Source organism: Jaculus jaculus, chromosome 13 (genome assembly GCF_020740685.1).
Source record: "Jaculus jaculus isolate mJacJac1 chromosome 13, mJacJac1.mat.Y.cur, whole genome shotgun sequence".
NCBI classification, from domain to species: domain Eukaryota; kingdom Metazoa; phylum Chordata; class Mammalia; order Rodentia; family Dipodidae; genus Jaculus; species Jaculus jaculus.
Genome location: NC_059114.1, coordinates 9,303,499 through 9,318,281, shown reverse-complemented (window position 1 = coordinate 9,318,281; position 14,783 = coordinate 9,303,499). Strand labels below are relative to the sequence as shown.

Below are 14,783 nucleotides of genomic sequence, written 5' to 3'. Positions count from 1 at the left end.
CTGAGACGATATAGTGAATTCCAGGTCAACCTAGGCTAGAATGAAATCCTACCTCAAAAATCAAAAAACAGCAAAAAAAAAAAAAAAAAAAAAAGGAGGGAGCTCTGGGGTCAGCTGGAGCCGAATTCCAGATGTGACTGTCCACTCACAGAGTGTGTGGCGCTGGGTGGGATTCATCTTAGACCCCCGTGCACCTGGTGTGGAGCAAGAGTGACAAGTAGGCCATTGTGTCACAGATGAGTGGTCCTTGTGGCCCTAGAGATGACAGGTGAGTGTAGATTTACCCTGTTGTTAGATACATGTATATGTACATGTATGTATGAATTCTTGTTTGGCACTTTGTTTTTTTCTTTTCTTTTTTTCTTTTTTTTTTTTTTTGAGACAGAGTCTCACTCTAGCCCAGACAGACTTGGAACTCACTCTATAGGCCAAGACTGGCCTTGAGCTCACAACAACCCTCTTAACTTTAGCCTCTCAATTGCTGAAACTAAAGGCACGTACCACCATGCCCAGTGGCCTTTTTATTTTATTTTATTTTTGAGAGAAAGAGAAAGTATGGATGTGCCAGGGCCTCCTGCCACTGTGAAAAAAACTCCAGGTGCATGTGCCACTTTGTGCATCTGACTTTATGTGGGTACTGGGGAATGAACCCTGGTTGTTAGGCTTTGCAGACAATCACCTTAACGGCTGAGCCACCTCTCCAGCTGGGCACTCGTTATTTTTATTATTATTAGTTATTTGCACAGGTATGAGCACACCAGGGTTTCTTGCCACTGTAAATGACCAACAGACACTTGTGCCGCCCTCTGCACACCCGGCTTACTTGGGTGGCTTTGTGAACTGAATCAGGGCTGTCAGGCTTTGCAAGCAAGCGCCTTTACACACAGTCAATTCCCCAGCCCCTTGTCATCTTCCAGTCAGGGTCTCGCTAAGTATCCCTGGCTGACCTTGAACTCACAATCCTTCTGCCTCTGCCTCCTGTCAGCTGGGATGCAAGTGTGTGCCACCGAGCTGGAGAGATGGCTTAGCGGTTAAGCACTTGCCTGTGAAGCCTAAGGACCCCGGTTCAAGGCTCGATTCCCCAGGACCCATGTTACCCAGATGCACAAGAGGGCGCACGCATCTGGAGTTCGTTTGCAGTGGCTGGAAGCCCTGGCGCGCCTGTCTCTCTCTCTCTATCTACCTCTTTCTCTCTGTCTGTCGCTCTCAAATAAATAAATAAAAATAAAAAATATTTTTAAACAAGTGTGTGCCACCACACTGGCTGTCTTAGACAGGCTTTTACTCCATAACTGCTGGCCTGTGTGCACTTTCCTCCCTTATCCAATGAGGCTGCATGAGGGGGCCTCGCGTTTCTGTCACATGTCTGTTCCCTACGCCTGCTTGCCTCATAGCTGTTTAGGCTGCTCCTGGTTCTGTGGTATTCTCAGTGAGGGGACAATAAGCATTTGTTACCTGTGCCCTGGGAGAGTAAACGTTACTGATACTGCCAAGCTTCATTGTCCCTCTCTGCCAGCTTCCCTTCCCCTCCCCCACTAGTTCCAGCATGGGCCAGAGAGACAAGGGGACTTCCATCAGGATCACAGCCTGAGCCCTGGCCCCAGCCACGGGCTGGGTGGGAGTAGGGCAGTGAGGGTCCTGAACTGTTGTGGGGGGGCGGTTGCCTCTGCAGAGGCCCAGACATTCCAGGTGCTCAGTAGCCCTCAGCTCTGCTTGGGGTCATGTGTCCGGGGTGTTTTGCTGGTGCTGGGAAAGCAGGGATGGTATCAGGTGGACCTTCTCAGTCTGGGCATTCCATCCCAGCAGACTTCACATTGTGGTCTTGAGCCCAAGGTCAGCAAGTTCCCAGGCCCGAGACCTTCACAGAGTCACAGACCGTGGCTCATGAGCATGGGGAGGAGATGGGATCGGATGCCTCTAGGGTGCAGTCAGAAGCCAGGTCAGGCCATCCACATTCCTGGGCTCAAATCTGGCTCCACCCACCAGTTTGGTGACATGAGCAGTTGTCTTTAATTCTCAAGGCCTCAGTTTCCCCTTTAAATAGGGGGAGAGATGATGACTTTCTGGCTTAGAACTAGAAAACCATGTAAAAACCCCTAGCTTGGCTGGAGAGATGGCTCAGTGGTTAAGGCACTTTGCCTGTGAAGCCTGAGAACCCAGGTTTGATTCCCCAGTACACACATAAGCCAGATGCACGTGGTGGCACATGTGTCTGGAGTTTGCAATGGCTAGAGACCCTGGTACACCCATATTGTCATTCCCTCTCATTTTCTCTCCTTCTAATAAGTAAATAAATAATAAAATATTTGAGAAAAAATCCCTAGCAAACAGTGTTCAATATGGGCAATACAATGTGATTTTAGCTGGCATTCACATAATCCAATCATACACTTACAATACTGTATCCTGGCTGCCACCCACAGGGGACACGGGGATCAATGAGACAGGGCCTGTCCTCTTACATATCCTCAGAGGGGGACCAGCACGAAGCACCATAATTCCCCATGACAAGTGTCCGAAAAGCTGTGGGATGCATGGCAGGAAACTATGATGTCTGTTCAGATGGGGATGGACTTGGGAAAGGACAGAGCAAGCTGTGTGGAGGAAGAACATTCCAGGCTGCTGGCCTACTGTGAACAAAAGGCTAGAAAGGGTGTCCCCTGCAGGTCCTGAGGGCATTAAGGCAGGGGCATGGCTAAGTTTCCCTTCATGACACTCCCTCTTGGGCCGCAGCGGCTTGCATCTGTAGTTTTGCACTCAGGAAGCTGAGGTGGGAAGACTGCTTAAGTCCAGCAGTAGAGTAAGATCCCATTTCAAAGGGGGGAAAAAAATAACGCTGGGCGTGGTGGCGCACGTCTTTAAAAGAGGAAGGAGGATCGCGGTGAGTTCGAGGCCATCCTGAGAATACATAGTGAATTCCAGGTCAGCCTGGACTAGAGTGAGACCCTATTTCCAAAAAACAAAAACAAACAAACAAAAAAATCCCTGCCCTGTAGAACTTCCTAGAGCTAGGGTTTGGGGTTTTGTCTGAATGGTGGGAACATAAGTATGTACCTTTTGGGAAAGGAATGGGAAGTGGTCTCTTCCCTCTAAAACTGAAGGATATCAGCGCTCCCTGCCACCTGAGCCAGCCCATGCCTTTCCCCGGGAAGGGAGGAAGGCTAGGGGTAGGGCAGCATGGGCAGAGAAAGTAGGAAGCTCAGGAGTCGGAGCGTCCTTGGGCGTGGAAAGAAAATGCATCCATGTGCAGGAGCACAAACAACACACGCGTGTGCACCAGCGCGGGCGGCCAGCGCACATACAGACGCACGCACGCGGAAGGACTCGCGCATGCACACGTGCTGATGAGCGCGCACAGAGACCCACAAACTTGTGTACACAGGCCAAGGTCCATCCAGCAGTATGTCTGTCCAGAAACAACCCTTGTCCCTGCAAATGTGTCTGGACACACACACACACACACACACACACACACACACACACACACCCTATCCTGCGGAGACAGGTTGCAGCTGTGACCTCCGCATGTGTCCACACAAGCACATGCAGCACTGTGTGCACTTGTCATGAACACATGCATGCGTGCACACACACACACCTCATGCACATGTGAACTGGCAGAGGGAGGCCCAGCAAGGCTCAAATGCCAGTGTCATCTCTTGCGTACGTGCATACAGGCACACATAGCCAAATGCACTCATTTCCACACATGTGCACACCTCTTGCTCATCCTCACACAACGCTGGGCACAATAAATCAACAAATACACTTGTGATCATCCACAATTGTCTGCTGTCTATGTTTTCACCAGAGGGAAAAGATTTATTTTGCTGTGTTTTTTGTTTTGTTTTGTTTTTTCGAGGTAGGGTCTTGCTCTAGCTCAGGCTGACCTGGAATTCACTGTGTGGTCTCAGGGTGGCCTCAAACACACAGTGATCCTCCTACCTCAGACTCCGGAGAGCTGGGATTAAAGGTGTGTGCCAATACGCCCTGTGATTTTTTTTTCCCCCTTAATTAAAATGTCCCTTAGGAAGAATCTAATGTTGGTTCTCTGGTTTATTTTACCACAAGCTGGACTCTGAATTCTCTGTGCAGGACACATGGAGCCCATGGCTGACCAAACCTTTTACACAGGAAGGAACATTCAAGCCAGGTAAGGATTGAGGTGAATAGGTTGCTTCCTCTACCTGGGGCTTATCAATTACCATTCCATCCCAGAACTGAGGACATCCCCACTGTCCCCAACATAAGCCCAAGCCATACCCTCTGTTTACTTTCTAGGGCACAGGAGGCTTTTGGAAAAGCATGTGCCTCATACGGCCAGTGCCTACCATGGAATCTGAAATCCACCATGATTTCCCATTGCCTGGCAAGCCCTGCCAACTCCATTCTTTTTTTTTTTTTTTTTAATGGTTTTTCAAGGTAGGGTCTCACTCTAGTCTAGGCTGACCTGGAATTCACTATGGAGTCTCAGGGTGGCCTCGAACTCACAGCAATCCTCCTACTTCTGCATCCCAAGTGCTGGGATTAAAGGCGTGCACCACCACGCTGGGCTCCATTCTATTCTTCAACCTGTATATCGCTCACACTTGTATTGACAAGCTGTCCCTTCTCCCACCTCTGATCTTTTTCATTTGTGTCTTTGTTTGTTTGTTTTAATTTTATTTATTTATTTATGTGCAAGCAGAGAGAGAGAGAAGGGAAACAGATAGAGAGAGAATGGGCACGCCAGGGCCTCCAGCCACTGCAAATGAACTCTAGACACATGTGCCCCTTGTGCATCTGGCTTACATGGGTCCTGGGGAATCGAACCTGGATCCTTTGGCTTCGCAGGCAAACGCCTTAACCGCTAGGTCATCTCTCCAGCCCTGTTTTTTTTTTTTTTTTTTTTTTTTTTTTTGAGGTAGAGTTTTGCTCTAGCCCAGGCTGACCCCCTTGTGCATCTGGCTCATGTGGGCACTGGGGAATTGAACCTGGGTCCTTAGGCTTCACAGACAAGCACCTTAACTGCTAAGCTATCTCTTCAGCCCTTCTAGAATACTCCTATTCATCCTTCAAGTCACAACTGCAAGGTCTCTGTGGGACTGGGTGTCTACTCTCTACTCTGCACCACAGGCACTGGGAGAAGGGCTAGGGTGGGTAAGTCAGCGCTGGACTCAGCCCACGGCTGTTCAGGGCTGTTTGCTGTATGACCATGACTGAGAACACAGTGGCCCAGCAAAGTGGACAAGACCCAAGGCTCCCAGAGTACCCAGTACCCGGACATCCTGCTGCAGCCATGACGGCTTGCTTCTCTTGGGTGTAATCTTTTTTTTTTTTTTTTTTTTTTGGTTTTTCAAGGTAGGGTCTTTCTCTAGCTGAGGCTGGAATTCACTCTGTATTCTCAGGGTGACCTCAAACTTTCTTTCAGTGATCCTCCCACCTCTGCCTCCCAAGTGCTGGGATTAAAGGCGTGCACTACCACGCCTGGCTTGGGTGTGATCTTTGATAAGGTGCCCAGGAGCCAGGTGAGGCTGGATGGTAGCAGGGGTGGGGGAAGGCTGGGAGGAGATAGCACGTCCCTCCTAGACACCCACTTACCTCCACTCAGCACCTCCAGGGTCCCCAGAGGCTCATGTGAAGGGAGAAAACAGGCCAGACCAGCTCAGCTTAGTACTGGTCACCCCCTCCAGGGTCCCCCCCACACACACACCCGCCCTCCTCCTCCTCCTCGCTCTGACACAAGAGGCCCAGGGGACTTTGTCTCCACAGGGCCTAGGGCTGTGATCCGGAACAGCGATAGGGGCTAATTGCAAGAGGCAGCCAAGCCGGCCAGGGGCCAAGGGCCATTATGAAAAGGAGAGGAAAGAACAGAGACAGGAGGTTGGGGGGTTGGGGGGCGGGGTGACGTGAGCCAGAGCCCCTCAAGGGGTGCCGTTCCCTTCCAGTGTTGTTTCCTACATGGCTGACCTTGGACAAGGTCCTGACCAGCTCTGAGCTCGCCATGTCCATCTGCTGGTGGAGAGATCAGAGTGGCCTCTAAGCCAAGTGCTGAGCCCAGTCCTGCCACTGGGGCCAGTTCTCCACCCACCCCAGGCCTGGGCTACCACGGCCAGCCAGCCGTGATCACTCCTGACAGCTGCAGCCCAGGGGCTTCTCAGGGAGCCCCACGACACCCGCACTGCACTGTCTTCATAAGGTCCTCTCCTCGGCATCGGGCCGGATTGTCCGGCTCTGCACTTTATGGAGTGGGAAACCAAGGCTCCAAGAGATGACGCCTGCCCAGGGTTGCCCGCGTGGACAGAATGGTCTCCGTGAACACCAGAGCCGCGGTGCGGAGAGGAGCTGCTGAAAGAAATGGGGTTTCAGGCTGGGAGGGACACCGGAGCTGCAAGAAGCAATCGTCCCAGGGACTTGGGCGACTGGCAGCAGCAGTACTGTACCAAGGTGGCTCTGTCTAGTTCCTGGGCATTCTGGTTGTGAGGGACTCTGTCTCCTCACATTCCTGGGGCTGGGGGTGGCCCCCTTGGATGCCTTCCCAGGCCTCCCCCTCCCCAGGCACAAAGCTGCTTTTCTGCCTTCAGTCCTTCAGCTGCCAAGGGGTGCCCGGAGCGCCTGGCTGGAGGTGGAGGGAGGGTCCATGGGGTGCAATATCCCCATGCTGTCTCCAAGATGCTGGGACGGGGCCACAAGGGGAGGTCCTGGCAGCCGAGGACCACAGATGACTCCAGTTCCAAGACCCCTATCCTACTTAATGATGGTGAATGGCAGGAACTGCCGTGCATGGCCCAGCACAGGGAACTGTAAGCAAAAGAAAGAGGAGGGGCTGGAGAGATGGCTTAGCAGTCAAGGCGCCAGCCTGCAAAGCCTAAGGACCCAAGTTCGATTCCCCAGAACCCACATAAGCCAGATGTGCATTGTGGCACATGCGTCTGGAGTTCAGTTGCAGTGGCTGGAGGCCCTGGCACATTCATATTCTCTCTTCCTTTCATAAATAAAATTTTTAAACAACCGAGGAAATGGAGACCCATGGCCATGAAGTGACCTGCTTGTAGTCACACCATGAGCAGGTGGCAGAGCCAAAGCCCCAAACTTTTTTTTTTGTTGTTGTATTTTTTTTCTGTTTTTTCGAGGTAGGGTCTCCCTCTAGCCCAGGCTGACCTGGAATTCACCATGTAGTCTCAGGGTGGCCTCGAACTCGTGGCCAACCTCCTACCTCTGCTGAGATGAAAGGCATGTGCCATCACGCCTGGCTGAGCCTCAAACTCTTAACCACGATCTGCAAACTATTCTAGCCCTCAATGGTGACAAGCTCTCTCCCTCCCACCCGGCAGCAAACTAGGGACAAAAGGATCCTGGATTTGCAAACTAATCAGCCTATAGTGTTTCCCCCTACCCCCTTCTCTGGGCTTCAGTAAAATGTAGTAAAAGCATTGGCCACAGGGCTTCTGTGACAGCCTTCTGTAAACAGATGCAGTGACAGTCAACAGTGAAGGCCAGATACTTCATCACGGACATGTCCTGTGCCCACCCAGGAAGCCCTAGGGGGTTAGGAGAGCAGGCTGGGGTGGGGGGGAGAGGGTACTGCCTTGGGGCTGGCTGGAAGGATGCACATGGCCTTAAACTCTTTCCCCCATCCCAGCGAGCCTGACCCTGAGGAATTCAGATTCTTCATTCTTGTCGTCTTAGCACTGCTTCTTCCTCTGTGAACCAGGGCTCATTAACAAACAAACATGCTTCTAATGGTAGCTGAGAAGGTTCTGGAGCCAATGGATGTAGGAAAAGTGCCAACCCAAGCCATCTATGGTCAGGGCACCGTAGGTGGTGGCTATGACATCTGTCACACGTCCGTCCTTGTCTTGGACAACTGCTCCTCTGGCCTCTGATGCCTGGGCCACTTCCATCCTCGGCTTGCCCACGTCACCTGCTCTTGCTAGCCCAGTTGGGGCCTGCTGGCCTCTGACCACTGGGAAGGGGGAATTTTGAAAAGAATTAAAGAATTGAGGCCGTAGGGGTGCACCCCCCCCCACAAGCCGGCCTTTGAATGGGATGAAAAGGCCGAGAGAGGCCTGGCTAGTTCACATTGTCCGCCCTAGACAACGTGCCTGGCCCTGGAGAGGGTATCCCCAGCAGGGGCAGGGGCTGTCTGCACAGCAAGAATCAGGGCTGGTTCAAACTACCGCCACTAGGGCCAGAAAGAGAAAGATGGATTGCAGGGCTGGAGAGATGATTTAGTGGTTATGGCGTTTGCGGGCTAAGCGAAAGGACCCAGGTTCGATTCCCAAATACTCAGGTAAAGCCAGGTGCACAGGTGGCGCATGTGTCCAGAGCTCATTTGTTAGTGGCTGCAGGCCTTGGCACACCCATTCTCTCCCTTTCTCTCTCAAGTAAATAAAAAGAAGAAAGATTTAAATCCATGAGCAGGGCTGGAGAGATGGCTTAGCAGTTAAGCGCTTGTCTGTGAAGCCTAAGGACCGCGGTTCGAGGCTCGGTTCCCCAGGTCCCACGTTAGCCAGATGCACAAGGGGGCGCACGCGTCTGGAGTTCGTTTGCAGAGGCTGGAAGCCCTGGCGCGCCCATTCTCTCTCTTTCCCTCTATCTGTCTTTCTCTCTGTGTCTGTAGCTCTCAAATAAATAAATAATTTAAAAAAAATAACTTTTTAAATCCATGAGTAACCTATGAGCCTAGAAGTCTGTGGCCATCTTTGGTCTCAGTTTACTTTTCTATTAAATGGGGGTTTCTCCTATATTCTTTTTTTTTTTTTTTCCGGTTTTCTGAGGAGGGTCTCACTCCATCTCAGGCTGACCTGGAATTTACTATGTAGTCTTAGGGTAGCCTCGAACTCTCAGCGATCCTCCTACCTCTGCCTCCCGAGTGCCGGGATTAAAGGCATGCGCCACCACGTCAGGCCTTCTCCTATATTCTTGAAGGACCCTATCTCAAGTCCCCACAAGAAGGGGGGCAAGGAAATACTCCACACAGGCAAGCATAAAAGTTCCTGGCTGTTAGGAGACCCCCCTCGTGGGACCAGTCACTGTCCAAAATGCAGGCCCCCAGGGACGCCTGACCCACTGGGCTGAGACTCCACGCCAGTCCTCCCTCCAGGCGAAATAAATAGCCTGGATACTAAAAATAAAATAAATTAAAAAAAAAATTAAAGCCAGGAGCTGGGACAAGGAGATGGAATCCCAGAAGGAGTGGCTAAGTGGTACCCCTGTTTTTTTTTTCTCCCCCATGTGCATTTAGAAGGGGTCTTGGGGCCAGGACGACACAGGTCCTGAAGGGCTTGGATGCATCGCTCGCGGTGCCCTCTCCAGGATGGCTCTGGGCTGAAGCCGGGACAGTGGGGGAGGCTGTCCGTCTCACTCTCGAGAACAGGGGCGGTCCCGGCGTGGGAGGGGGGGGTGTCTCTGTGCCACGCGGGCTGGCACGGTGGGGAGGGTGTGTGTGTGTGTCGGGGGGCAAGGGGGAGCCCCTTACCTGCGTGCCGAGAGCGGGGCGCCCCCGACGCTCCACGCCGCGCCATCCGCGGGGAGCAGCAGCAGGAGCCCGAGGCAGAGCAGCGCCCAGGCCCGCGCGCCGCCCATGCTGCGCGCCCCCTCCCCGCCGCGGCGTGCCTGCCCGCCGTGCCCGCCGTGCCCGCCGCCGCCGCGTCCCCGCCGCGCCGAGCCCGGGGTTCCCAGCGCCGCGGCCGAGGGCGGGCGGAGGGCGGAGGGCGCTCGGGGCTCGCCCAGCCCCTCGGCGCGGCCCCCCGCCCCGCTCGCCCCTCCCGCGCGTCTCCCGCCGCCCCCCCCACCCCGTGCGCCCGGCCCGCGCCAACCCGGAAGGAGCCCGCGCGGGCCCGGAGCCCCCCGCCAGGACGCCCGCCGGGTGCCCACCTGCGCGCGCCGCCCGTGGGCTGCAGGTTGGGGAAACTGAGGCTCAAGTCCCGCGACGTAGCCGGGACCCGAACCCAGCACGCCCGAGCCAGTGATGTCGGGCTCGGGGATGGGGTGGGTGGGTGGGTGGGTGCGGGGCGGGCGGTGACATTCGTGCCTTCCCACGCGGGGTCCGCCCGTGCGTCCAACAAAGGCTTCCTGCGCTGGCAGTGCCATTGTGTAGCGGGCATCGCGCCTCGCCCCACACATCCTGTGCCAGCGGAATCTTTTTACAGCCCTCGGTGCCAGGCCCAAGTTCCCCGATAGTGACGGGAAGACTGAGGCCCGGGCATGCCCTAACCTCATACATGCAGTGTCCTTTCTTTCTTACTCCCGTTTTTACGGAGGGAGACAGAGAGAGGGGCAGAGTGAGGCAGGGAGAGAGAGAATGGGTGTGCGCCCTGCAAACGAACTCCAGATGCATGTGCCACCATGTGCATCTGGCTTACATGGGTTCTGGGGATTCGATCCTGGGTCCTTGAGGCCTTGCAGGTAAGTGCCTTAACCATTAAGCCATCTCTCCAGCCCTGGCATTACTTTTTTTTTAAAAAATATTTTATTTATTTATGATAGAGAAACAGGGAGAGAGAGAGAGAGACTAGGCACTGCAAAATGAACTCCAGATTTATGCGTCACCTTGTGCATCTGGCTTATGTGGGTACTAGGGAATAAAACCTAAGTCCTTAGGCTACATAGATAAGCACCTTAACCACTAAGCCATCTTTCTAGCCAAGAATTACTTTTTTTGTTGTTGTTTGTTTTTTTCAGATTGGGTCTCTATCTGGCCCAGGCTGTCTTGGAATTCACTATGGAGTTTCAGCGTGGCCTCAAACTCACGTGATCCTCCTACCTCTGCCTCCTAAGTGCTGGGATTGAAGGCGTGTGCAACCAAACCCAGCTGATTTAGTTTTTTAAAAAAATATTTTTTATGTATTTATTTGAGAGAGAGAGATATGGAGGAAGAGAATAACCACTGGGTAAACAAACTCCAGATGCTAGGGCAGCCTAGTGCATTTGGCTTTATGTGGGTACAGGCGAATCAGATTCCGGTCCTTGGGCTTTGCAGGCAAGCGTCTTAAGTATTGGGCCATCTCTCCAGCTCTATTTTTTTTTTCAATAAATGTATTTTTAATTTAATTTATTTATTTGCAAGTGGGAGGGTGGAGAGAATGGTCACACCAGGGCCTCTTGCCACTGCAAATAAACCCCAGACACATGTACCACTTTGTGCATCTGACTTTAATTAAGTACTGGAGAATCGAACCCCAGGCCCACCCAGACCAGCAGGCTTTTCAAGCAAGAGCCTTTAACCATTGAGCCATTTTTCCAGCCCTAAAATGTTTATTTATTTATTTATTTGCAAGAAGAAAGAGAAAAAAAAAAGAGTATGACATATCAGGGCTTTTTGCTGCTGCAAACGAGCTTCATTCCAGATGCATGCACCACTTTGTGCAGCTGACTTTATGTAAGTACCAGAGAATTCAACCTGGGTTGGCAGGCTTTGCAAGTAATCCTTTTAACTGCTGAGTCATCTCCCTAGGCCCCAAGGTTGGCTTTTCTTTTTTTTTTTTTGTTTTACGAGGTAGGGTCTCACTCTAGCCCAGGATGAAACCTGGAATTAACTATGTAGTCTCAGGGTGGCCTTGAACTCATGGTAATCCTCCTACCTCTGCCCGCCCCCCAGGTGCTAGGATTAAAGGCGCATACCACCACATCCGGTTAAGGTTAGCCTTTCTTTTTTTTTTTTAAAAAAATTTTTTATTTATTTATTTGAGAGCGACAGACACAGAGAGAAAGACAGATAGAGGGAGAGAGAGAATGGGCGCGCCAGGGCTTCCAGCCTCTGCAAACGAACTCCAGACGCGTGCGCCCCCTTGTGCATCTGGCTAACGTGGGACCTGGGGAACCGAGCCTCGAACCAGGGTCCTTAGGCTTCACAGGCAAGCGCTTAACCACTAAGCCATCTCTCCAGCCCAAGGTTAGCATTTCTTAAACACAGTTCTGTGTAGCGAAGCCAGCACTTTGGTCTGTCTGGGCTTCTGTTCCACTGTCTATAACAAGGGAAGGATTGGTTGAGAGAGGAAGACATGGCTGGGTTCCTGGGCATGGACAGTATGTCCCATACATTGTATGCAGATATACACTGTGTTTATGTCTGTGTGGGTTCCCTGACTGTGTAGGCACAAGGGATGCTTGTGTGCATGGACAGAGATTGTGCACATTTGTGTGGCATATGTATGCACAGTGTATGCTTGTACCTATGTGTGGTGTGTATGCACATGCACGTGTGATATGGGCACTGTTTGGTGGATGTGTGTGTGCATGATTGTGTGGTGGAACTGCATGCATGCAAGTTTATATGGTTTGTTTTATTTTGTTTTTCGAGGTAGGGTCTCGCTCCAGCCCAGGCTGATCTGGAATTCACTCTGTAGTCTCAGGGTGGCCTCAAACTCACGGCCATCCTCCTACCTCTGCCTCTCAATAGCTGGGATTAAGGGCGTGCGTCACCATGCCCGGCTCGCATGCATGTTTATATGCGAGCGTATGGTAGGCTCTGCTCTGTGTGGCGGTTGTGTGTGTATGCATGATTTTTTTTGGTTTTCGAGGTAGGGTCTCGCTCTAGCCCAGGCTGACCTGGAATTCACTATGGAGTCTCAGGGTGGCCTCGAACTCACGGCGATCCTCCTACCTCTGCCTCCCAATAGCTGGGATTAAGGGCGTGCGCCACCACGCCTGGCAATGACATTTTTGTGTATGTGATGTGCAGTGTGTGGTGTGTGTGTATACACACATGATGTGTGTGTGTGTATAGTGGACACTGGTGGATATGCGTGCATGATATTTGTGTACAGTGGGCACTGTGTGTATGCACTGTGGTGTGTTGTGTGCGTGCACGTTTGTGTATATGAGTGATGTTTGCACATGTGTTTGCACAGGGTGTGTGTACATGCATGGCGTATTTGCATGTGTGTGTGCATGATGTATGTGTGTGTCTGTGAGAGGAGTCTGTGCTCCGGGGATGGTGCTAGAATGGGTGTCAGGAGACTCCCTATCCCTGCTGTGGCATGAGCTGGTGTGCAAGAGGCCCTGTAAGCTCGGAGAGCCCTTTGCCCAGGTCAGTCATGCAGGGGCCCTGCTCCTGCCAAGGCTTGTGCACGTTTGCTGGAAACTACAGTCTCGCAGAAACGATCCACCCCATGGACTCTGGGGACTGCTCCTCTTGAGTTCATGGGCAGCAGCTCCAGGGCCTGGTATGGAGTCTGGACTGGGGACATCACCAGTGTGCCCACAGAGAGGAAGGTGATCCCATGTCCTCCAGGGGCCTGGCTAAGAGCTGCTCTGATAATTCTGCCCAAGTCCTTCTCTTCTCTGAGCCCGTTTTTTCATTCTCTCTCTCTCTTGTTTGGTTTTTTGAAGCAGGGTCTCACTCTAGCCCAGGCTGACCTGGAATTCACTATGTAGTCTCTTAGGGTGGCCTCGAACTCATGGCAATCTGTCTGTCTCTGCCTCCCGAGTGCTGGGATTAAATGTGTGCGCCACCACGCCTGGTCCCACTGTCTCTCTTGATCCTTCTAGGGTTGTGGGCAGGATTAAGAGGTCCCTGCTTCCCATGGTCCTTCGAGGGCTCCCAGCTTCCAAGGGTGCCCGCCACAGTGCTAACTCAGCCCGATGGGGCGGGGGCGGGGGGAGAGGGTGGAGTGCCTCTCTCCTTTCCATGTGAGGTTGTTGGCACCTGCTATGTGCTGTCTCCTGACACTCAAGAAATCAGTTCTGGGTTGGGAGAATGGCTTAGCAGTTAAGGCACTTGCCGGTAAAGACTAAGGACCCAGGTTCGATTTTCCAGGTTCCACATAAGCCAGGTGCACATGGTGGCACGTGCATCTGGAGTTCGTTTGCAGTCGCTAGAGGCCTTGGCATGCCCATTTTCTCCCTTTCTTTCTCTCTCTCTGTCATAAACAAACCAAGAAACAAACAAACAAACAAACAAACAAACAAACAAACAAACCAGTTCTTTGCTTCTCTGGCTAGCCCTTGGGTTGTTTGCTCACAGCACTGTGGGTTGAACCCAGGGCCTCACTTATGTCCCCAGCAACGTCACTTCTACTTGGCTCTACCCTTTTTCTTAAAATTGTTTTTCCCAGGTAGGGCCTTGCTGTAGCTCAGGCTGACCTGGAATTCACTATGTAGTCTCAGAGTGGCCTCAAATTCCTGGTGATCCTCCTACCTCTGCCACCCGAGTGCAGGGATTAAAGGCGTGCGCCCCCACGCCCGACCTTGACTCTACCCTTGAAGGTCCCAGGTCAAGCGGCCAAGATCAAACCCTGTTGTTCCCCCAGGGGCCCTGTGAACAGTGTCCAGCTAGTTGGCAGTGCTGGGCGGTGGCTTCCATACTCTGGGGGGAGGGGAGGCATGTCAGCAATATGTCTGAGACGCTCCCACGATTGATGGCATCCGTGTTCTTTCACCTATGCCACCAAGCTGATGGGAGCTTCCGGGCAGCTGTGGAAAGGGTTGCTGTCGGCAAAAGCTGTTATCAGCATCTCCTGTCAGGCCCCAAGGGCCTGTCTTGCTGAGGTTGGGATTCCCTGGTCAGGGGCATTTATTGGTCACATAGACAGATGCTGTGGCAGTGTGGTCCGGTGGTCCTAGCACAGGCTTGGTAGTACTCCACGGGCCTGGGCGCTCAATACCAGAGCCGTGTGACCGGAGACATCATTTCCTAGGAAAGCGGGCCAACTTTGGGTATCCCTGAGGTGGTCCAGGTTGGCCGAAGCCCCTGTGCTGGATGAGCTTACTCTCCTTGTGGACGTCAGATACCCTGGCCCACTTCTTTTTTTGTTGTTTTATGTGCCTCTTTCGAGGCAGGGTCTCACTCTAGCCCAGGC

General features: G+C 52.6%; 1 protein-coding gene across 8 annotated transcripts in view; it reads right to left on the bottom strand.

Moving 5' to 3' along the window:
* Emid1 (EMI domain containing 1) overlaps positions 1–9,567 on the bottom strand; it is a 47,433-nt gene extending 37,866 nt beyond the window's left edge. For all 8 annotated transcript variants that reach the window (XM_045132509.1, XM_045132510.1, XM_045132507.1 and 5 more), the window contains exon 1: positions 9,461–9,567. In XM_045132509.1, coding sequence (XP_044988444.1) covers positions 9,461–9,567 — 107 coding nt within the window. The remainder of the gene's footprint in view (positions 1–9,460) is intronic.
* Positions 9,568–14,783: the final 5,216 nt, after the last annotated feature.